The 24,448-nt window shown below is 45.7% G+C and overlaps 1 protein-coding gene and 2 long non-coding RNA genes across 4 annotated transcripts; 1 reads left to right on the top strand and 2 right to left on the bottom strand.

Moving 5' to 3' along the window:
- The first annotated feature begins 1,526 nt into the window (after positions 1–1,526).
- LOC101064245 (rap guanine nucleotide exchange factor 5-like) lies at positions 1,527–15,416 on the top strand. Of its 2 annotated transcripts, XM_011605741.2 has the most exons (18): positions 1,527–1,877; positions 4,917–5,047; positions 5,667–5,767; positions 8,176–8,254; positions 8,388–8,532; positions 8,616–8,713; positions 9,996–10,026; positions 10,170–10,248; positions 10,834–10,983; positions 11,129–11,226; positions 11,309–11,431; positions 11,518–11,711; positions 11,905–11,995; positions 12,086–12,136; positions 12,288–12,375; positions 12,451–12,515; positions 12,599–12,653; positions 12,758–15,416. In XM_011605741.2, exons 1-18 carry the CDS (start codon positions 1,698–1,700, stop codon positions 12,874–12,876), a joined length of 1,878 nt encoding a protein of 625 aa, XP_011604043.2. In that variant the 5' UTR covers positions 1,527–1,697; the 3' UTR covers positions 12,877–15,416. The 2 variants fall into 2 exon arrangements, with proteins under 2 accessions (XP_011604043.2, XP_029694941.1); XM_029839081.1 differs by lacking the exons at positions 1,527–1,877; positions 4,917–5,047 and adding an exon at positions 5,059–5,333.
- LOC115250465 (uncharacterized) lies at positions 1,741–7,426 on the bottom strand. Its single transcript, XR_003889014.1, has 4 exons — positions 7,390–7,426; positions 3,050–3,134; positions 2,397–2,584; positions 1,741–1,838 (listed from the first exon to the last, which is right to left on the bottom strand). It is a non-coding gene; the product is annotated as an uncharacterized lncRNA (long non-coding RNA).
- Positions 15,417–16,385: 969 nt separating the features above from the next.
- Positions 16,386–20,045, bottom strand: LOC115250456 (uncharacterized). The gene is made up of 3 exons (XR_003889006.1): positions 19,915–20,045; positions 18,842–19,015; positions 16,386–18,155 (listed from the first exon to the last, which is right to left on the bottom strand). It is a non-coding gene; the product is annotated as an uncharacterized lncRNA (long non-coding RNA).
- Positions 20,046–24,448: the final 4,403 nt, after the last annotated feature.

A 24,448-nucleotide genomic window follows, 5' to 3' on the forward strand; every position in this document is an offset into this window, starting at 1 on the left:
TCACCACAACTAAGAATGATTACCCTTTTTAATCCAGTTATTAGCATTCTTTGGGAACCTATTACAACACATAAAGAGAAATTATATTTTAAACCATTCCACCACTGCTTGTGTCTCTTAGTTCTTCATAAACTTAAATAAAGGATGGGATTTTACATTATTGAACAGTTTTTTTAGAATCATGTCTCACTCAGGTTCTATAATACTATTGTCTGGGAGAGTCTTGCTTTCCCAAAACATTAAATTTTAATGATAAATGAAGTCATCCTTGGCTATTATCATAAAGCAGCAGCATCCGTGCAGTGGGCACGTTTTTGAACCTTGCACGGTGATTCCCTAACGGGCTCAGCAGGATTTCATCATGTTTGCACTCCTGCACAGCCGCAGGCCGACAGTTCCAGTCTTCCTCGCATGGCCGCCACGGCGGTCCCTGGTTAAAGACGCCACTAAAACATACGTGGAGCTCACTAACAAGTCTGGCCTCAGGCGTTTGTGCTTTGAAGCTCGTTTTACCCCAGAAACTGGGTCAGTGGTGGCAGAGTTGGGACCGAGTCGTCCTGATTGCTTTGTCCCACCAGGAACAAACAGAAAGAGAGAGATGCTTGTTTTTAGATACACACTCCCTCTAATGCCCTTCGTTCCAGTCTTCATGGGAAATGATGTGTAAACACTGGCTACCTAAAGAAAGAAACATACACTGTTGCATAATTGATGTGGTCTCCTTTTAATTTATACTGCAGTAATTGAGCTTTTCTGATTCTGGAGGCTCCGGGAAGCATTTTCCAGGGTTTGTTTGCTCATCAGGGTTCACAATCTTGACCAAGTCTGCTGACCCAATGCTAGAACTCCCGAACTGTGAGCTTCCGATCAAATCAATTCCATAAAACGAGTTAGAATGAAGGCTGACTTGTTGGTTTCAGTGGGGCTGAATATTTGTCTGAAATGGGAACTGATGGGATCTAAAGAACATCTGAAGGTGGAACCTCCTCTGTCCCTGCCGCGTTGCGGCGTCAGCGGTTTGCATGGCGTCATCGGCGAGTGGCCGTGCGCGGATCCAGTCCAGCGCCGCGCCGCTGCTGACGGAGCAGAAAAAGATGCAACGATAAATTAAGCGGGTTAACGTCCTTGCTTCATCTGGATGGAACAAGAGACCACAATTGTCTCACACTTCTGTAAACACACCGAGCTCCATGATGGTAGGAGAGTCTGCACTTTATTATTGTGTTTGCAGGTTCTGAATAAATCCTTTCAGTGTTCTATTTGACATTAATCAGCGTGTTCAGTCGTGCGAGACAGCAGAACAGGTACTTATCATTCAGCACTCGTGTTAAGGACCTTGTGTACTTCCTCACACACTTGACACTTCTCCACCCGAACAAGTGTTCGACCTTCCAAACCCACCCTGCCCATTCCTGAACCCTGACGTTCTCCCGCTTTCTGGAGTTCTCAAAACTTCCTTTTTGGGTCTGTCTAGCTCACCAGATGTTTCCTGAACTCACCGTAGCCGTAACTCTCTCTCCCCTCCCCGAGCGGTTAAAGGCGAGGGGAGGACACAGAGAGGGAATCTGTCATTCACTCTCAGTAAAGTTAAACACAGCGGAGAACCTGGAGTCCAGGCTGGTCTGCACGGAACGCTCTGAGAACTGCCTGAAGAACACGTGTTGCCTGTTGGATCAGCGTGAGCGGTGCCAGCAGCGATGTCATGGGACTGTGGCCTCAGATACATGTTCTCTGTGCCCCCGGCGCTGCAGCAGAGGAGCATGTGCATCCTTCATGATAAGGAGGACCTGTCCAGGCTGGAGATGGTCCAGAGGCTGGCCAAGGACGGCTGCCGCTTCCTGCAGAACCACAGCAAAGGCCCAGAGAGGCCATCAGAGGTGAGTCCGTGAATCTCTCACTCATTTTATCCTCAAAAGCTCCAAACATTGAGAGGACACTGATAAATCAAAGGATGGGGTGTCTGGTGGATTGCGACTCCTTATAATTTTGTGGATTGTTGAGTTTTCCTCCGAATAACCGCTGTGATTTCTTGAATTTCGCGCATTCTTCCATCGAAACAGATTCAATTTGGCCCCATACATTTGACGGAGCGGCTGTTTTTTTCTAAAGATGATCGCTGACACTTGGAATGTCTCATTTGTATCAAAAACAGAGAAATTTCGTTCTGCCAGAACATCGCGCCCCTCTGGGCATAATAACTGAGCATCGGGTGAAGCTGATCAACATATAACATCAGGGCTGTTTGCATTAAGATGCTAATAAATGCACGCCATACATCCACTGCCATCATTAAATCAGCATCAGATATTTACAGCCACAGTCTATTGTTGGCTTCAACCACCGCTGCTCTGCTAATCCTGAATACGTGCTCCAACTTTCTCAAAACATTACATCACCTGCGTGTTCGCTGTGAAGCAGGCGCTCCATTGGTCGACCCCAGGGTGGGCACGGTGCCTCCCATCCTGTCATTCGTCTCTGTGTGCTCAGCTGAACAATGGGAGGAAAAGTTGACGCAAGAGGGTCAGACGCTGCCAGGCCGGGACGCTGTGGCTTTAGGGTGGATTCCAGCATCCTGACGCCTGACCTTTGCCAAAAACGTAAAGCTAGATCACCTCTCGGGCGGTTATTTGAGCCCTCATCTACAGTATCAAATGTTATCACAGCTGTGACATAATAACTCTCTTCTGCTTTCACAAAAAACAAAAAGAAGGGTGCACTTTTAGTGTAACATTGCATATTTCAGAGTAACGTATTAATGGCGCATGTGTCATTCATGTAATCCTAACCTCAGCGGTCAGGAAAGGCCGACCTCGCACTTTACATGATCTACAAATATGAGGAATGAGGGAGATTATCTAGCAGTGATTCTGCATTATACAATGGATTAAAGTAACCCAATGAGGCCACAATATGCATGATGAATTATACATGGCTCGCACAGATAGCTTCAAAGTGCTGTGAAATGACCACTAATGGAAGCAGAGAATAACATCATAAAAGTGCTGACATTCAGTTGGGGTAGATCGTGACTGTTATGCACTCTCCTTACATTTAAGTTATTTTCCTTTATTTATGGGTAGGTCCATGGTTGTCATCCTCTTTGCTTTCTGAATCTTCTCAGAACATTGAGCTGCCTGCATGAAGGGGACAAATACATTTCATAAATGATCGCCATGTGCAAATCCATGTTATAGTAACACGATTGGATGCATTGGTTTCATGCATTAAACCAGAAATGCAGCAGAGCTGCATCGGAAGCCATTAAGTTACTGCGGAGGACAATGAACCGTGTTTCACAGAGACCCCTGAAAGCATCACAGATCCAGGCCTCTTCTTCCTCTTCTCTTAGCCACAGTTTTCTTTGCTGGTAGAATTGGACCAGGTCCCCACGGTGTCACGGGCGACACTTCCCAGCTCCTGTTGAGTGTTGCACACATGCATGCCAGACATTCTGCAAAAGCAGGCATGCAGAACGCAATACAGTATAAACCACTGCGAGGGACAGAGCTCTGTCCACAGGCCTGACAAGCGCTGTTTAATCTCCTGCAGAAGGTGTGCATGTTGACCTCCAGGCTAAAGAGGGAATTCTGAGACACCCGGACAACATCTCCTTAGAAGAATAAGTTCCTGAACCTCTGATTTTGTTGTCATAACTACAAAGTACTGGCTGGCAGCAGCCATGGCACCATCAATTATTCATCGTGAGGAAAAAATTGTCCTGTTTAAATTGAGGAACCTAATTAGTTATGTATTGATCATGCTGCTATCATGGTAAAAAAAACCTACATTTTTATGCATCTGGCACAGCCTGATGAGACAAGTGTCAATTTCAGCGTCCTGAGTCGGAGCGCTGAAGGAGCTGACAGTAAACATGGCCATTAATGGTCCTCCCTGAGGTTTGGAAAACATCTCTGCCGTTTATTAATGTGACAGCCAAGCTAAGTAACATTACTGCTGGACGCATTTGCATGTTGTGTTGCTGCAGCTAACCGGTCTGTGTGTGATGTGTCTCCTATGTCCCAGGCCTGGTGGTCCAGTCTAACTGTAAAGTCTTCGCATCCTTGTCTGCAAAAAAGGCAATTAGGCCAGAAAAGCGCAGCCACTTCTAGTCTGTGCGCCTGCTTAATTGCATGCAGAGAGGTTTTGGGCTGCACTGATGGCTGGCTGAGGAGGGGGCAGGGGTCGGACGAGCAGACAATCCAGGATACGGGTGCTATAGTGAACTCCTCATTAACACCAATATCTCTGATCCACTCTCCTTTGTCATGCAGCTTCCATCTTTACACAGAGAGCGCTAAAAGAAAAACAGACACATTTGTACTCCTGTGGCTTAATTTTTACTGAAATGTATTTAGGCACGATTTTATCTGTATATAAATGTGCACCACATATGTTTTAAGCTGCTGTTAATGTAGCTGAAGATCCCACCTAAGGATGCAAACATGCAGGAGAAAAAGTATGTCCTGTTTCATTTGGCTTATGACAGTTTCCAACAAACAAAGTGGTTCTCTCCCTATCTCATGGTCATCACAAGACAAAGAGCATCCATGTGAAAAGCCTAAACTGAGTCTCCAAACCACTAAACCACAGCTTTGATGTGAGTTTGACTCTGCGGCGGCTCGAAAATAGACTCTCTGAGCGCCACCCATAATTTAATAGGCTCTGCATAAAGATGGTAATTAACATTAGCATGAGTCTTTTATGCTAATCCCCTGAATGGGCTCCAGTGATAAGGGCTTAATAATGATATGTAGAAATTGTCTTTCATTTACAGTGCAGACTTTGACAGCGCATTATGATGGAAATCAGTGGTGATTTGTGTGAGTGGAGCAAAATTCAGGGGGAATCTCCTTGGTGATAACACTGCCTCTCTCTCCCTCCTCTCTCTCTCTCCTTCTCTCTCATCACCCCCCCAGAGTGACGAGGTGATCCGTGTGTGTCTGAGGGAGAGGGGCCACAGCGTTCTGGTCCTCCAGAGAATGTCATCAGAGCAGCCGACCCCCGCTGCATCGAGTGGAGCAGAGAGGGAGGAGGCGAGGGACAGGAGGTAAGCCTGTGCGCTCCCTTCCGTCCTAGATCCCCTCCCTCTCTCGCAATCTGTATATTAGCGCTCTCACTCACTCACACGGCACGCACACGCACTCTCGCCGGCATGCTGACATCATGAATCCTCAACATATAGATGACTTCAGTAAATAAGCGAGCGGCGCGGGACCGTGAGGCAGAGCTCTGCTGGCTGATTCCCCACTCAAGTCACTGGTCATTGCCGTGGTCGCACCAGGATACCTCAGAGTAACGGGCAGCACTGGACTCCAGATAGAGGAGGATATCATGTAAGGGGCAAGCGGCAGTAACCACGGCAACGTTGGGGACTCTGAAGGGATGGGGTCTCGGCCACAGCCCCAGATTCTGCGACGGGAGGAGGGAAGGCTGCTGCACGCTGCCCTGGTGGAGCAGGAGGAGGATGAGGACGAGGAGGAGGGCTCCGAGGACAGCGGGAGCGGCAGCATCAGCCCGGCAGAGCCGCTGACCATGCCCACGTTTGACGTCCCCTATTTCCGCTACATAGACGACGAGGGGACGGAGGGAGAGGAGGAGTGGAGCAGCAGCCGCTCTCTGTCCTCCATCGAGGAGGACTCTTCCACTGACTCTGCTGTGTCCGACAGGTTCGTGGTGGTGTCGGGGACTCCGGAGAAGATCCTGGAACACTTGCTCGACGACCTGACGTTGGAGGAGGATCAGGGGACGACCCATGGCAACGAGTCAGGTGGGCACGCTTACTTTCACCTCTGCACCTCCTCTCATTACTGTTGCTCTGTGAATGAGGGTGTTTTTATAGCAAAAAATGCAAAAATGGGGGGATTGTTTGCCCAGAAACCAGCAGATAAACACAGGAGTGCCTTGGTTTTCAGTTTTGCTCGGCTCCCCACCCCTCTCTGGCAGAACGTCGCTCCCCTCTGGGCATAATAACAAATTATATGCAATTATCTGCTGTCATTCACAAAGCAACTGAGTCCTTTTGAAGGCTTCTGACAGTCCTTACCCACATCTTTCTAGAGCATGACACTCAGTCCAGGCCGACACTGGCAACAAATCAACAGTTTCCTCTCATCCTCGCAGGTACACGAGACAGTGTCACTAAGGCGGAGGAGACTCTGTTTTTGAGCAACAACCAGGGCTTTGATGACAGATGATAGTGGCGATAGTGACGTGCCAGCAGAGAGAGAAAAGGATGGAACTGTTCAGATGGTCTCTAAATGGAGCCACGCTTCAATGACAATCATATTCCATAGTCCAAATTCCAAGTTTAAAGAGAAACTATTCAGTTTGAATCAGCATGGGAGTTTCATATCCAGGCAGAGTGGAGAAAGAGTGGTTAAGATGCCCCCACGGCATCCTTGCATCTGTATTTTTGATCTATTAAATCCTGTGGGGCGACGCTGATGACGCATCATTCAGCATTAGTTCATGTTTTTATGAGCGTATTGAGCGGAGTCGTCCACGGGGGAGCCGTGGATCAGAGCGCGAGGTGAGCGGTACTTCAGGGGGAAAGAGCTGGTTCAACCTCTTAAATAGGATCATTGGACTTCCCGACTCGTGAATTCAGGGAAGAGACGTGTTTCTAGCTGCCCTTAATTGTTCTCGCTCCTCTGGGATGGGTTTGACAGGATGTGCAGCATCATGACTAATTATTGCAGCAGGTTATTGATGCTGTGCTGATGACATTAGAAAGAGCTCAGGCTCATCATATTAGCGCTGCTCCCGTCTGTAATCTACACACTAAATTCACGCCCAGAGTTGTGCTATAACATCACAGGCTGCTCCAGGAGTGGAGCTCCTTAAATGAGCCAGAAGATGGGAAATAAATCATATCATTGGAGGTCAGTAAATGCAGAACAATATGCCGTTTTTATTAAAGAATGCCAGAATTTAAGGAAAAAAGGATTTGTGATGGGTCCAGAGCCAATAAGTAACGCATTACCATCCTGGAGTCAAAGGCATTGATTATTTTTAAGGGGCATTGGCAGGTTTATTGATTTCAAAGTAGATTAGGGAGCTCCTAAATCCATCAAACTGTTTATGAATTTCCTCTTGAAAGGACCAGACAATTTCTGATGTGATCCCGATGACAGCTGAGGAAACTGCAGGAGGACTGCACAGTTCTTCCCCAGAACAGTACTACAGAACAGAAATGTGCTCTGTGCTGCTGTTTCTGCTAAACTGTTCAGAATAAATACAGTGGGCAGCATCATTAAATATTTACTGTTTTCTGACTGGCAGCGCAAAGCCCAGTTTGTTAGCATTTACTCACCAGAAAGTACTGCAGTTTATCTAGTGTGTGTGTGTGTGTGTGTGTGTGTGTGTGTGTGTGTGTGTGGTTAAGCTGACCGTCTATTATTGTGTGCTCCTGTATTTTATGGTCGGGGGGGGGTTACACATGTCCAACCTCTCATAGGCAGTAAGTGATGCATCCACAGCTGCTCTGCATGGATTAACATAATGATGTCCTGTGGACCAGAACACACACACACACACACACACACACACGCACACACACACACACACGCACACACACACACACACACACACACACACACACACACACACACACACACAAAGGCCCGAGGAAGTCAGTGTGAAATTAAATCAGACAATTTACAATTCTGGGTGTGAGAGGGGATGAGAGGAGTTTGGTCTTAATAAGATTTGTGAAGCTTTTCACTTGTGGCCAGGCAGTGTGTCCCAGAGTCTTCTCTCACTTTTTAAAAGAAATTCTAAAGTCGCTGTGTGCATTACTGTCATGCGTTACTTGCATTATTTACTCTACAGTAAACACAGCAGAATGATGGAGATGGAGCAGACGGATGATCAGAAAGGCTCTTTGTCAACATCATGTTCATGATGATGAAAATAGCTTCAGATAGATTTTCTGTCTGTAAGACCAAAGGTCAAATGACACAAACCATAACTGCTCTGACTATACGGACACAGCCTGTGGGGGGTGGGGTGGGGGGGTTAAAATCCTACTTTTATAATAATGAGCTTTCTGATTAACAACAGAAAGTGTTTTAACACAGTAAAAACTGCATTCATGGAGCTTTAAAAATGCCTATTTCTCCATGTGATTGATGTCTCACCCTTTTCTTACTTTTTACTGAAACTTCTCTCTTGCAGACACACTCCTGGATGACTTTCTCCTTACCTACCCTGTTTTCATGTCCACCGGTGATTTGTGTCAAGCCCTCCTGGGACAATATCCTTACAAACGGAAATAATGTTTAATCTCTCCCAGCGCTCCATTTCCTGCGATCAGCATCAGCGTCTATTTCATTTATGCTCCATTTTCATCAGCAAATCCAATGTCCAAGCCTTAACCCCGAATCCACCTACTGTACCAAGCGCTGCAGGGTGAAGGAGGATGGGAGGGAGGCTCTGGAGAGGAAAAGGAAGGTCCTGTTCCTGGTGTCACAATGGATGGAGCTGTGCAACGACTTCCTGCGCGACGACGAGCGTGTCAAACACTTCATGAAGGTGAGAGACGCGGCGTCGCGCCCCCCCAAAATTCGGACGCTGAAGACACGAAGCGAGGAGTGAAAATCGATGTCTCCTGTCAGACTCTGTGCAGTTACGTGTTGGATGACCTTTATGAGCACCCGGCCCTGGAAAAGGACGTGAGGGAGCTGCAGAGACTTTACATGCTGCATCGCCGACAGTGAGTGACTGCGCAGTGTTGTCAACACCAGTCGCCTGATGCGTGGATGATTCCAAAGATAAATGATTGATACGACAGGATTTATCGATTTGGGCTCAGGAAGTATGACCTTTGAAGGTCCGAAAGAGCGCAGACACAGAGACAGAACTTCTTTTCTGTTCCGTCCTTATCAATGAATCTATTCAGAGGTTGAAGAGGAATCACTGTTCTAGGGGTGGAGGGGGTGTGGGGGTGGGGGGTGTGGGGTGTGGGGGGTGGGGGGTGGGGGGGGGGTTACTGTACTGTGTGTTACGCAATGAACTATGAATGCATGACTCTTTTAATCTCGAAGTCCTGGGAAACAAAAAACAGAAGCACGTCAGTGTCAAATACAGCCGAGAATGAAGGCTGGACTCGTCCCGTGTGTACATCTGAAGGTTGTTCCAGTCGGTTTTATCATGGAAAACAGTCTTCAGTTCAGTTTGCAAAACTGAGAACTTAAAAACACAATAGTAATATTTTCCCCTTCTAAAGCCCTTTGAGATGTGCCACCGCTCAGCAGCCATCAAATGAAGGAGCTATTAAAATGTTTCATGCTGCTTCCCCTCTCTGAGTGCACCCACTGCCACGCCCACCAGCCCCGCCCAAAGCCCCGCCCAACCTGGTCACGCCCACAGCCACGCCCTCTAATCGGATCCTTACCCTGAAGATGTTCCTTCCAACCAAAGAAAAGGCGCGTGACTCCCTGATATAGGCTGCTCTTTATGAGCCGTTCATGGTCGTCCTGTAGGGGGGGGGGGGCGGGTGGCTGGGGGCTGACTACTCTGAGGGGATCTGAGAAATGTCACTTTGTGTGGAGGACTCACCACCAACGAGCTAAGATCAAACCCGTCACATTCCCCGGATCCCAGTTTATTATCATCATTTTTTTCCTTTGACAGCGTGTTTCGGATCACAAGCTGTGTTCTGACACGGCAGAAGGAATCGGGCTTTTCATTAGCGCAGAAAGGCTGCTGGCGAGCGCCGGGATGATCCCTGAGGGCAGGCTTTGTGCCAACATGCCTATTGTGATGCAGAGCCCAGTAAAAGCTGAGGGATCATTATGGACATGCGGGTATCTGTCCATCAGTCTGGGCCTGTGGCCGGATGATTAAAGGAAAGGACAGGCAGGAAATAATGACTCGAAAATAGCCGAGAAGTGCTTTCATTCTTCTAATTCGATAACGCGAAGACACTGAAGCTCAGTTTTACTGGAGAAGCCACCTGCTGGTGCATTCTATTGATTTATTTCTTCCTCTTGCAGCACGACAGACGAATATTCCCCTCAAAGAAAGGTGAGTGAACTTTGCATCGCCTGGAGCTGAAGCGAGCAGGCCCTGCGTCATTGTGTTCTCATTTCCTGCTTCAGACACACACTTCGTGACGTTCTCAGACAGAATAAATGTGTGTCAAGGTGAACGTGTTTCCTCTGTTTTAGAGCAAAGCGCTTTTCCACCAGCTGAGCCTGAGAGACAATGGGCTGCAGTCCAGAGGCCTGCTGAGAGAGAACAAGGAAGGTAAAGACGCGCCGCTCTTCCACATTCCTCCCCTCATGCGTTGCTTCCAAAAAGAGAGAACGTGTTTCTGGAAGGGAACAATGGGGAACATTACAGGGAGAGAAATAGAAGGAATGGAAGAAGAATTTCTGAGTTATGAGCTATAAAAAGTCTATTTGAGGATCAGTTCTTAGTCCTTATAAAGGGAATGTCCTCTGTTATCGCTCTTAATATCAAACTCTCCGCACGGTCTCACAGACGATCACCCGCAGAGAGGAATCGTTTAAAGCACCTTCAGAAAATTGTTCCAATGACCTTTCACCTCTAAATCCACGGAGGAGTGGTGGTCACCGTGGGTGCCACTGATTGCTGAGCGGTTCCTCTGCTCAAGGTCACATTATGGGTAAAGGCCAGCCTCTGATATCCTGCTCCATTTCCTCCAGCTTCAGGGAGCCAAGAGTGACTCAATGAAGCCTTCCAGGGAAATGTGCACTAAACTGTGGGAAGCTGACTTTAATCTGAGCTGGGCAGTAAATCCATCACAGGAGGAGAGGGTCTAGAGTCCGCGCCCCGGACCCCACAAACATGGTGTTGTTTGTTTCACAGCGCTCTGCCATGTTTACATCACCATGGACTCGTTCCTCAGCATGAGGGTCCACGCTGGGGTGACGGCGCAGGAGCTGCTGCAGGCGGTGGAGGAACGGATGGATGTTCCACAGGGGGACCTGCTACTTGTGGCTGTCACATACCCCGGAGGTGAAAATACCCACAATCCTCAGCACAGCACCACCTCTGCTTCTGTTGAGCAACTGTACCCTGCTGGCCTGATCTCAGGCCGTGTGCACACGCCCCAGAACATGCTTCAATATTCTCTGCTCTGATGTGCTTTGCTCCCCTGCAGGTCGGCTTCTCCTGCAGCCTCAGGATAGAATCTTCTCCGATTGCCTCCGTCCGATAGGGAGACTGCACGTCTGCAAGAAGGACCTGGGGGAAATCTTGGTATTAAAGCCGCCGTCACCCAAAAACTAACTAGGTGACATCAGGATCCACGGTGCAACATGCTATCATCTTTCCTCTTCAGAACCCATTCACAGACAACTCAGAGCTGCACCAGAGAACAGCACGCATGCTCACTTTGAACACGTGGGACGTGGCTGTCGCCCTCACCCAGCTGGACTGGGCCATCTTTCACTCAGTCCACGAGGTTGGTCCCTTCAACTCGTTGGAATTATTTTGGTGCCTCTGGTGGGAATATCCGTCTCCTGATTGTGCTTGCCTTGATTCGTGCAGCAAGACCTCGTCTACTTCACCTTTAGCCGCCACAGCAGCAGCAGCAGCAGCAGCAGCAGCCGCACCGTTGGGCTGGAGCTGCTGCTGCAGCGCTGCAATGAGGTCCAGTTGTGGGTGATGACCGAGGTGCTGCTGTGCCCGCTGCTCTGCAAAAGGGTCCGACTCATCAAAAAGTTCATCAAGATTGCAGCACAGTTAGTAGATCACGTTCAGATGTACACGCACACGATCACATGTACGCTCGTGAGCTACATTTTGCCTGTTCTGTTTGAGATTATTAAATTTAAATGGGTATGTCACACCATCTAGCGGTGAAATGACGAACTGCATGCCATCAGAATTTACTGTTCATGGATTTAGTTCAATATATATCTTTTTTTTAAATAGCTGTAAAGCTCAGAAGAACCTCAACTGTTTTTTTGCCATTATTATGGGCCTGAACACTGCAGCCATCAGCCGCCTGAGTCAGACTTGGGAGGTACAGATACCTTTTTTTTTGTCACAGTTTGGAATACTCGGACAGCTAACACTCATCATTGCTAAAGAAATGTAACTTTAATTTTCACAGAAAATTCCTGGGAAATTCAAAAAGCTCTTTTCTGAACTGGAGGCCATCACAGTAAGTGAGACATTCTAACCTTTGTGTGAGATTGCAATAAAACAAGGAGAAACAGGTGTCTCACTGTGTGCATTGTTGCCAACTCAAAAAACATGCTCGCGTTCCTGAACCCCTCTAGAGATTTGCTCTCGTTTGATTTGAAAATTCGCAGGATCCGTCGCTGAATCACAAAGCCTACAGAGACTCCTTTAAGAAGATGAAGGCACCAAAGATTCCTTTTCTTCCACTGCTGCTCAAAGGTGTGTTGGAGTTGAGCTGCGTGTTCTCGGAGCTCTGACGCATCCGCTTAAGCTAACAATGTGTTTCTGTTGCAGACATCACCTTTATTCACGAGGGAAACAAGACCTTTCATGACAACCTTGTCAATTTTGAAAAGCTGGTGACTTTTTAAAGTGATTTATATTATTTTAACGGGGAGAAAAGTTGTATTTATTAATGAAGCCTGTCCATCTTTATATCCAGCATATGATAGCAGACGCGGTGCGATTCCTCCGGCAGTGTCAGAGAGATCACATGGGTCAGTCCACAAATTGTTATTACTATTCCAATTTGATATAAAATCTGTCATTGTATGACACACATCTGTTCTTTGAGTGATAAAGAAGTTTCCTTCCCCTCCAGGAAATGGCATCATCCAGAAGAGCAGCTCAGAGGCGCGTGCTCACATCGATTACCTTCACGTTATTGACAATCAGCAGACCCTGTTTGAACTGTCGCACAGGCTGGAACCTCGTACTTAAAGGACTGACCTTACTGCACTCTGTCAGCCAGGGGAGAAGCTTTCAGTCTCATCTGTCTCTCAGGACTTGGACACCACAGGCCAAGACCCTGTCGGCAGCAAATGGGGACAAACGCACAAACATTAGTAGCTCCAGGACAGTTACAGCTGTTAGCAAGAGAACAAAGAACACCAGCAACAGCTTTAGGATGACAAAGTTACACATCCGGCATTTATTGTACTGCACAAAACAGTAACTCCAAGTAGGTCCGAGTCCAAGTCAGCCACATTTCAGGGGTCTCCGCCTGTCCAGTTAGGAAGCAATAATGCATCAATTTCACCTGCTGTTGTGAAAATAGGACAGTTCCATGAGGGGAGAAGAGGCAAGACAAGCTCCACTAAAGAGCGGGTTCATCCTTTCTTGGCTAGTTTTACATTTTTCCTGAGATTAGTAGTAGAATAAGGGGATTCCTGCAGCCCACAGAGGTTTCCCAGTACTACAGCCACTGTCAGTGTAGATGCCTAAGCAGTGGACCTGGGGTCCTACTGGACCGTGACCCTGCCTGGTCTCATGTGTCTGGAGTGTGTCAGCAGCTCCTGGATGTTGAAGGCATTAATGCTATCCTGAATCCATTCAACCACCTCTGGGACATCGTGTTTCCCAGCATCCACCTCCTGGCACCGACTGACTGAGCTGATTCCCTAATCCAGTCTGGGAGCAGGCGCCCCAGGAGACCATCTGTTGCTGCGTCAGAAGCCTGTCCAGACGCTGTAGAGCATACTAGAGACCACGGACGGCACATTACAGGTTATCCTGGGGAAAGTTCCAGAGGCTGGTTAACGTATCACGTTATCACGTGATCTCTGTTTCCCTCTTTCGTTTTGAGCGTTATTCTGAATCCAGTCCTCGGTGGGTCGATGAATTTCCACTCATCATCCTTAAATCACTTTGCTCTTAATGAATTACACTATTTACTCATTTAAGAACTTCAACTGGAATATCTGGTGTGTATCATTTTATCCTTTCTTTAGTTGAACAGCTGTGAGGACTCGACGGTGCCCCCTTGTGGCGAATAGGCGTAACGTGTTCGTATTCTTCCAAATCAAATATATAGGCAACATTATACAAACCGGAGGGGGGGTCCTGCAAGACAAATTACAGCTACTATCATTATAATTGACATAAATGGTTCAGAGCCAATTACCGCACAAACCACATCAGTTAAATTGATCTCCAGATGCCCACAATGGTAGACATCTATTTTTAGATTCAGTGATTGTGGTTGTCAAGCAAGTGATTGATCAGATTTAACCAAAGAGCACTTCAGTCCTCCTCTGCACACCACGTTGCAGCCCACAGATATTTGTCAGATGAACCATCAACGAAGCCAACAGTTATTATCATGCTTTCATTACGTGTCATACTGCAGCGTAATCTGTGTAGAGGTTTGTATCGTTCAACCTTTAACTGTAACCAGTTGTGGCTTTGTTCAGTTGAGACTGAAAAAGAAAGTTTTGTCTTTTCTCTGTGTGTGAAATGTTCAGCATTGGTGCAGAACCATAACAAGTTCTAACTAATAACTGATTGTTATAACTAATAGGCAGGATATCAGGCAGGATATTACAGGGCCCGTTCAGAAAAGAGGGCTGGGTGGTTTAAAGTAAAGTGGTGTGAGATCCAGTGGCGACCAGCAACATGCTGATATTAATATACTGCTTCATTACATCAAATACTGCAACAAATCTTTTCCATCCTCACACTTTAGGCCAATACTAAAGTCCAAAACTAGGGCACCTTATGGTAAATTTTTTAAAAAAAAGAGTAGAATCAAGCCATTTGATCATGAACAGCACTGCAGCATTACAGAAGATACAGTATTTACTCTCTAAAATGCTCTAATCAGTACAAGATTAGGCTGTTTTATAGAGGGGTCGTGAAAAGTTGGAGATGAAATCATTTCAGTTTTCTCACCATCTGGTTTGGAGTGTCATGCCTGTTGTGTAGAATGTACTTATATAATTATAATGTATATACTGTATAAAGTTTGTTCCAAGAAGTCTGGGTTAAGATTTGTATTTCTTTCCAAACTATTTTTTGTTTGACAGAACTTTTTTGACAGGTTTGACAGGTCTCTGTGTGTTAAGGTAAAATATAGACTGACCTCAGTGTCAACTGTGCATACAGTCATGCAATAAAACTTTCACCACCGTGACCCAGAGGAAGCTAAAAAGTTAATCAGTAGTCATTAGTTTTAGTTCATTCAAAAAAAAAAAAAAGGTTATACAGGGTGACGATTTAATCAGTTTAATGCTGGCAGATGTAGAAGTGTAGTTAAATTGCCCTGCAAAGATTTACCAAGGCCATGACAAATAATTAATCTAATAAAATAGGTTTAAGTTCTATGAGTGTTTTGGTTTCTACGTCTCTGAACAAGGATGGACCATAAATGTAAAGTCAACACTGCCCTCTTGTGGACCAACTCGGAACCGACGGTTTAAAGCTTTTGTTCAAGATCGCTTTAAAAAAAAAAGTCTATTAAAATGTTTGCCATCAAAAGGAAATATGCTTACAAATACATGTCTCTTTTTTATTTACAACTGAGGTATTACCAGTAATCCTGCATTTGGTCCAGGTTGGCAGATTGGCCCCAATGATACCACAATGATCCGCTGCTCGAAGTGTCATCACACATTAACTCACCCTGGATAGAGAACAAACACAAGGGACAGTGAAAGTTGTAGGGATGGGGCACTCTGATTGAAACCTTAAGTGGAATCTTCTTGAATACATAAAGAAATGGTAAAAATCTCAGAACCAAGGGGGCATATTTTCCATTACTGGTCCATGGAGCTGGGATGTGGATGCCCTCGCTGATTTATACCAGGTGTCCCGCTTGGCCTTTTAACATGACTATCTGTGGCATGACCCCTGCTGTGCGGGGTCTCATACCCTGCCATTTCCTCCCAAACACTTGCCAGCACGGTATCATTTCCCTGTCACCAAATGAGCGGCTATCTGCTGCTGCATGTTAATGAGAGGAAGAGAGGGCAGATGAAGAGAAACTACAGGAAGACTGGAGCTTCATTTCCTGCGTACAATACAATGCGCCAGACCCATCCGCCGACCTCCATCGTCTCGTCTGCAGTCAGAACGGCTGCAGGGAGGAATTAAGAACAACACACCAGTTATTAGCAGCAGAGAAAATCTCATTTGAGAAGTGTTGTAATTTTGTAAATCACGTCACTTGTTTATCTTTGCAGATAATATCACTCCTCTCCTCTTTCTTCCTGGGGAAATTGATATCATTAAGCAGCTACTCAGATAAACAGGCTCCTTTCCAATAATAAATGCAGATTTTTAATCGAGAATTTTTTTTTTCTGAGACCTTTTTTAAAGATATGTATATAAAGTTAACATTAAATCTTAAGTCTTATTATATTTCATGGGAAGGGGGGGTCCAAACAGGTGAACCATCACTACATCTGCACCATCAGGCTTAAATACAACCATTTAGAAAAGAAAATGTTTCAGAGATGACGATGTTTTAAAGCTTTTGTGAGGTTTGCATGGCTTGAAATCAGCTGCTACCAGAGCGTGAGCAGAGATAAATGATGGGTTAATATAAAGGAAGCCGTCAGTGTCTTTCAGTGCATTTCTCCAACAGGCTCGGCCGGATGAATTACACCAGTCTGTTAGTATTCTGTTTCTGACGTACAAAAGGTCAATGTCAAATGCACCTCATTTAAAAGTCAATGGCGGCCGTGCACATCATCTCCTGGGAATTCTGTCCGGGAACCCTCCAGACGGCATTGTGTAGCATTCAGCTAGCAGAGGGCAGACGGAGAGCTTTTTTAATCTTGACCTTCCAATAAAATATGCTCCCGATCCAAAATTACATGGTCTTAAATGGAGACATAAGCTCCCAACAAATCACCTGTGGACCGACCTATCTCAGGGGACACGTTCGCCATAGATCCAGACACAACGCGCGGCACGCACCATCATCCTGCTTTAAGAACGTATGAGCACAGACGCAGGCCCGGTGAAGTTGGTAGTCCCAACGATGCGTCAACACATTGTGTGTTACACTGACAGCAGCGGTGCCACCCTGACCGTGACCCGTTAGGCAGGAGGCTGTTTAACATGCAGATGGAGGGCCATATTGAGGCAGGTCCATGTTGCCTAGTCTGGTATACTGCTGGGTGTTCTGGAGCCCTGGCCTTCCTGTTCTTCTTCTTCTCTGTTACATCCAGAGCCAGAACCGTCTTGAAACCATGTTGCATGGCAGCGCGTGGACTATCGGCCAAGGCATCTATGGCTGGAACTGTGAATAGAACCTGACCAGCGACAAAGGGTTGTGGGTGGGAGAAACCGGGGAGCCAAGAAGGAAGTTCCAAACCTCCCGTCCCAATGCCTGACTCGTGACAGCTCAAGTCCATGACATTAGTATTAAAATTGACATAACAGAAAAAAACAGCGATTTAAAAACACGTTGAGGAGTATTTTGGCCTTATAACCAGAGCACCAGGATTTAGTGGAGGGACACGCCCAACTGGTCGAGGAATCTGTCAAGATTCTGTGTCTGATTCAAACTCATCAGGAAGCTTCAGAAGCATGTTATTTATTTATTTACCAATTTGACCTGATGAATGCAAGAGAAAAGCTTCGCACTGCTCAAGATACAGCTGGTTTTGCTGCCCCAGGAACCCTCTCTTTGGTGCTCTGATTGGCCCCCTCTCCTCCCATCAGGGTCTTTCAGAGACTATCTGAGGCAACAGTGAGGCACATCAGTGTATTAATGGTAACCACTGTCGGCTGGGAAGGGAAGAGTGAGAGGTCAGGACAGAGCAGGTCCCTGCCAGCAAACTACACTTGAGAAATCAGAAACGAGCACATTATTTTACACCTGACACAAAAACAGTAGCTTGCAGTTTGGCAGAAATCTGAATAATCAATCTTCTGTTGGGAGGAAACGCAACAAATTTCAATAAAAGCATCCGAGAGTAAAAAGTATCGGGTGGAGTTCACCTATTGACCAACAGGGGGCAGCCTTGACTCTAACAAGAACTTCCAGCCTTTCTTGTTCTGTCTTCTTCAGGCATCGAAACTTTCGAGTACTATTAAAAAATACTAAAACTGTGAAATGTATCACACAAAAATAAAATAAAATAAAATAAAACTCCCAGATTGCAACATGGACACACTATTTTTGGTTGCTTGAATTCCTTCAGGAAGGCTGGACACAATCTTCCATCCCAGGTGTTGGTGATATGTCCTCCCTAAAGGTCCTCCCAGGACACCTGTTGGGACAAAAACAAATGAAAAGGCCACCTAAAGACTGGCAATGACAATAAATAAGTATAAAATACTTTCAAACTGTGCTTGAAGAAAAGAATTATTGCAGTATTCTAAATGTAATTTAAGATAAGCCCATTTTTCCTGTTTTTCTTTTGTCAGTTAAGTTCAAGCTGTGGCTACATCAGCTGATCCCAAAAGAGCGTTTGTGAGGATGATGAAGGTGGGGAAATGTAATAAAATGATGTTTCTTTATCCACGCCGATCTAAGGTAAGACAGAAGAGCCTCTTCCTCAGCGGGAGATTATGATCAGTGAGGGTGAAGGACCAAGAAAGGAACCTGTGATTCATAACAAATTACAAAACCTGGAGGTTCACAATCATTTGTACCTGTATTGTTTTGCAAATTGCTTCCTTCATCAACTCTAATTGCAGTGATCACTTATGTAGCGCCGTGAACTGTCACATCGGCTGCATGTAATTACATTTAGGATTACGCTTCATTGCCCACCTAATGAATTTTGTGTATACGCACATACAGGTTAGTGTTTGGTTAACATAATGAAGGACATTCGTTTTTGGAGGGCAGAATACCCAGAAGACATAATTGGTTGTGACCAGAGTAATAGGGGTTCTAAGATAAATGCATGAGTAGTTGTGGAGGATGAGACTCAAATTTGTGCGTCTAAACCTTTTCTAGGAGTGAAACAGAAGAGACGATGGTGCCTGTGGGAGGCGCCCTGGTGGTTTTCCAGTACACCACTGGGGAGTCCTCAGGTGTTGGGGCCGCTTCTCTGGTGGTGAACCCTGTCGTCTGGCTGTCAGCCCCCACTACAGTCGGCAGAAGATCAACCAAAGGAATGTTCTAAAAAGGAAAGAAAACAACAATAATTTAGAGGAGGTGTGGGATATTTTTGTGCCCACTTTTTAAAAGCAAACATTTTCCCAGGTTCTGATATAATGGGAATCCCCCCGGGCGACTCGCTCGGCTGCAGGCTTCCATCTCTTTACACGAGGCATTTTCCCAGCTAAACTAGCCAATTATGGTTTCTATTGAACCAAATTGAATTTGTTTCTCGTGCTCATTGGCTGAGATGATCTCATTAGGCTACTTTACAAGAGCAGCCTGGTGAGCAGAGGTGCTTCCTACCTGCAGAACAGCCCACTACACAAGCTCGGATGCAGTTTTTACAGCCTATTTACAACAGGCATTTGAGTTGTGGGACCGGTTGACTGTCGAGGAATAAAATTCTCCGACTCAGATAGATTTTACTTTAACAGCACTCCAGATGTTTGTGGTCAGTAAAGACACAGGACGGCGCTGGGTAGGTTCCACGGGGGACCAACAGCAGCCACTGCTGTGTCAAAAAGGCCCTTCTCGAGCAGAATCTGTGGGGACGAACCACAGGAAGTTAGTATTGATTTATGCTTACCGATAGTTTTCATCATAATTGGGTGAAGTTATCGGTTAAAGTCACGCGGCGCGTCACTTTCTGACATGAAGGACGGCTTTCACCGCAGAGGTGCGTCCACAGTGACAACAGTTGGCACAATGACAGATAATTGCATTATGCCATCAGAACCAGCCCCCTTGTCAGAACCAACTGTCTGAGCAGCAGAACAGGGGACGCTGTGAGGGATAATCAATAGCAGCGTATGGTCCTGCTGACTGATTTTAATTGAAGTTAATGTGGGGGCAGAAAAGTACTTTGATTGATGAAGATGACGGGAGGCCCCACCTCTGAGGTGGCCTGAGTCTCTCACCTGGAAGGCACCGTGTGCCACAGAGGGTAACTCGCTTCTCTCAGACTGGCGGGCAGGAATACTGAGCAGGTGACCACCTCGGTGAGCACGCTCTCATCGCCAGTCCTCTGTGGCTTTATTAAACTCGGATACACACTCCAAAAACACATATGAGGACAGTGCTCAGATAACTGAGGAAACACCAACCGGAATATGGTTTGAAAGACATTTTGAGCATCTTCGTGAGCATCTTAATTGGGCTAACGTCCAGGCCAAAGGTCTCACCTTGGGAGGAAACTGGTGCACGGGGTTGATCTTCCAGAGGTGGCTGATGATGATGATGAAGAAGAAGAAGAATGCTGCTCTCTCAGCTGATGGGCGGTATAGTTAGCCAACCTCGTTGATCTTTTTCTCAGTCCCGCTGGCCTCCACCACCTGTGTCCCAGTTGCACGTAATGAGTTATGAGGCTCTCAGTCATGCTCCAAAACACTCTCATTACACATATTCTGAACTCATAACTATCATTTACGGTTAATGCAATAAAATGAGGTTGACGCTACATGACATTTATAAAATTCTTGCTGGGGGGGGGGGGCAACTGAGAGAGGTCTGCCGGTGTAATAACCTCACCTTGCAATGAATGGTTGTTGCTGTTGATTTGGTGTTTAGGAGTTTCTCCACCAAAGTGACATCTCCTAGAAAATTGCTAGGGGCCGTCAGGAGAGATTCAACAGATCGCCCTCTAAACTCTCGAGTCCAATCCTAAACTGGTCCTGCTGCGTCGTCGGCTTCATCTTGGGAAAACAAAACAAAGTCAGCGCTCCACCGCTACTATGGTGGTTCAGATAAGTTGTTACTAACATTCACTCCTCCTGATCTTTTCTTCTTCAAATGGATCCAATTATTTGACCGATTGAAACTTCTCTGGCGACCTTATGAAGTCATGAAATTGACTTCCGTTATCGGATTACTGTAATCTGATTAGATCAACTTGATGGCTGAGCAGGTAACGAACGGTCTGATGAGGGGATTGTAATCAGTATTACTGTAATCATTCAGTTGACTGCAGTGTTTTATGAATCTCAGTGACTTTAAAGGTTTCACTGTTCCACTGTGAGCCTGGAACTTTAGAGCTTTAAGGTCGGGCCTTTGCGGGACACCACTCCTCCCAGGAGCTGTTCCTCCAGGCCCAACGGAGTCACTCTGACAATAACATGGGTGGTCTGTGCCGGAAGCTCAGGGGGCCAGTGGTGATTGGACAAACTGGTGTGGAAGCAGGAAGTGATCCCACCATAGCAGAAAAGGTCCACCCCCCCCCCCACCCCCCCATGCATCAGATCCCCGTAACATCAGAGACAAATAATTTCAAAATTATTGTCCACATTATCACCACAGAAGCCAATATTTATCTCTTCCTGCATTTCAATTAAATTAACAGTGGCTTGAACATCCTGGTGGCGTTTCATTTTCCTCTAATTGCCCCTGGATGTCAGACAAGGCCCCGGTTTTACAGCAGAGGTTCCTCGCGGTCCAGGCTTGGTTCAACTCTATATCTTCACAGGCCGGAATTAATGTACTATTGATAGAACCATTACTCCACCAAATTAAAGTCCGTGCTGATGGATTGTCTTGTAGTCCTCCGTCAGCCATGAAAGGAATAATTAGTATTCATTACTTCACACTCTCCAACATTCCAATTATTAATGAACTTCAGCCGTGGATCCCTACCAGATCCATCATGGCCGCCGGAGCGACTTGTATTAATCTTGGACAGAAACAAGTGTGTGGGTCATCTGCGAGGGATAAACTTATAATCAGATTTACGATGATGAATCGTTACGTCTCAACAGATGGAACTTCAGAGGAAGTTCAATGAAAATTGGCCCAGAGATTCAATATTCGCAATCAGAAGAAGAAAGATGTAAACCCATTTAAAGGGTGTCGATATGTGGTATTTTCTTTTCCGTTTGCTCAGCTGTTGGTTGTCACAAAAATATTCGCTAGTTTTGGCTTCTTGGGGGTAATTGGCAACTAATCAAAGGTAATTACAGAGCTGCTATTTTGGTGGCAACATTGTCTTTTCTGAAGTGGACAGCAGCAGCATGAAAATCAGACTGATTTCCTAATTAGAACATGTTACTAAAAACCTTCAATTTCAATAACAGTATTTATAGGATGATAATATGGAGGAAATATTTTTTAAAACTGCACTTTTCAAGCCTTAATATCATAAAATACACATACAACCGGATCCATTGATCTGCAAATAATGTCATTTTTAAATAATCTAAAGGCCAAACCTCATCTTAACCAAAATAGACGCTATTATTTATTACATAATTGTGCTGATTCAGTTATTTACAAGGGAATAAATGAGAAGGTCACCAATCAGCACGATGAAAATTTGGCAACCAAATCACAGTTTACCACAATGATGGAGGATCAATGATTTCGTCGGTTACAAGCCGTCCCGCTGGTGTTGCCGAGACTCCTAATACATAACCATGACTGCCCTCAGTTCAGCTTTTACATCGGGCCTCGGCTGCTGAATATTCATCACTTGACAGAATATGAACGCACAAATATACATCTATCAACCGTCTTGAGGGGCCAATCAATATGTCGACCTTGGGGATTCAGAACACGCGCCCCAAATTCATTTATAACCTAAAGAGCGGGGCGATAATAAAGCATTCGGTCATGTCTTACTAGTGTTTCAATGATCAGCTGGGTCCCACCACCTGGCAAATCTGCTGAGAACAAGAATTATTGCTAAGCTAAGGCTAGCTTTTATTATTTGCTGTCCTGATCTTTATGCTACCATTTCAATACTCACCTCCATGTTTAAATAGTATTCCTGCCCAGGAGAGGCTCCAGAAGAGGGATGACCTTTTCTGGCAGACTTTCTCTGGGAACTGTTGCTCCATCATATCAAGATACCCCCTGTGGCAAAAGGGCAAATAAACAAACGCGTTTATGAACACATTTTGTGCCCCTCAAGATATAGTTTGATATACAGACTCACCCTCTCTATCCCAGCTGCACCACCCTCAGATCTGTGTCGAGCCAGCTCCGAATCCGTTTGATGCCCTGTTGCTGTGGTCGGTGACGAGCGGCCAACGCTCACCGGTGGTCAGGATGGTAGTGTTCTCAATTGACATCCTAACAGTTGGCAGACCCTGGTTATGCCAGGCAGCAACAGTGGCTTCATCTGTAAGCACGAGGACTGGATCCAGGCCGTCTGTCAGGGGGACCGGGACCTGGAACAGAAACAAAGGAGAGTTGCCACTTTAGCTGGCGAGTTCATCGACTTACTCTCTCAACAAATGCTGTAAATAATGCACATTGTGGTGACCTGACCTTCATAGATAGGAAGAAAGGGATCCATGTGTGGTTAAACTCGAGGAGCTCCAGGCGATTCTGTCTGGTGAAGGATCAGCATCTTCTGCAGCTCTTAGTACCAATTAGTACTCAGACTGAAGCTGCAAAGAAGAGGGCAAATGATTTGGCTTTTTCATAGAAAAATAACACACAAAAAAACTTTGTACCATATACATAAAGTCAGCAAAGTGCGATTCACTTAAAATAGCCCTGGAAGTTTGGCTGCGGCGCTGCCAACCATTAATTCAGCATTAATCCAAGCTTTCAATACTAGAACTGTGACAGCAGTACGACAATAAATCATGCAAGGCATTTTCTTACAAGGGGCCGTGGATCCAGAATATGTCACATAATAAATTCCCAGACAGTTAAAAATCACTATAATTTTTCTCTAATGCATTATGGATCGCCTGTAATATCACTCAGTCTGGGACGAGACATTGTTAATTTCCAACAGCTGTTGAGGCTTTGAGGTAAGTTAATGATTAAACATAGATGGCCTGATTTATTAGTCCAAACACTATTGCTTCCAGGTCAATGCCATAAAGACAAAACATTTATCTTGATATGCTTAAAAGGCAAGCTGCTCCATGCAAACCGCATTTGTTTTCAGGAATAAGCACGTCAAACTGGCAAAACAGCCGCTGAAATAGCAATATTTTATATCCCATTAGTATTTATAAAGTTTATAGATCCTGTAGCCCCAAACAGGAAAGCAGATTTAACACAGCAGGATCTGAATACACAATATTCGATTAATTATATACACATTTATCTAATATTTTCCAAACCAGATCTGTTACAAAATGTCATGTTATAAACATTCAAATAATACACATATTTTTAATGAATTATTGTATTACTGCTCTTCACACACGTACAGTTAATAATGTACACGAAGACCAGCTGCCCGCTGCTTAAACTGAGAGACGTTATTGTAGCGTTCCTGTCATCTCTCTTCCACTTTACGTTTGGAAGCATTCAGCAGCCAGTTGCCCAGCTCAGCCATGCGTGCGTCTGTGGCCCAGCCCTCTCTACCTGTCTCACAATTCCCCCAGTATGATGCTGGACCGCTGATCGGTTCGCAGCGCCGTCGTGTTCTCTTCCCAGGACGTTGCGACATCTACTCCAGATTCCCGGTGTAGTTCAGTGACAGCTTGGCTCACGCCAAAT

The sequence above is a fragment of the Takifugu rubripes genome, chromosome 7, assembly GCF_901000725.2.
Source record: "Takifugu rubripes chromosome 7, fTakRub1.2, whole genome shotgun sequence".
In the NCBI taxonomy this organism is placed as follows: Eukaryota; Metazoa; Chordata; class Actinopteri; order Tetraodontiformes; family Tetraodontidae; genus Takifugu; species Takifugu rubripes.

Coding starts and splice junctions, on each gene's coding strand:
- LOC101064245 (XM_011605741.2), top strand. CDS start 1,698: ATGTCATGGGACTGTGGCCTCAGATACATGTTCTCTGTGCCCCCGGCG. Junction 8,714..9,995: donor TACATGCTGCATCGCCGACA/GTGAGTGACTGC, acceptor TTCCTCTTGCAG/CACGACAGACGAATATTCCC. Junction 11,227..11,308: donor AGGACCTGGGGGAAATCTTG/GTATTAAAGCCG, acceptor TTTCCTCTTCAG/AACCCATTCACAGACAACTC.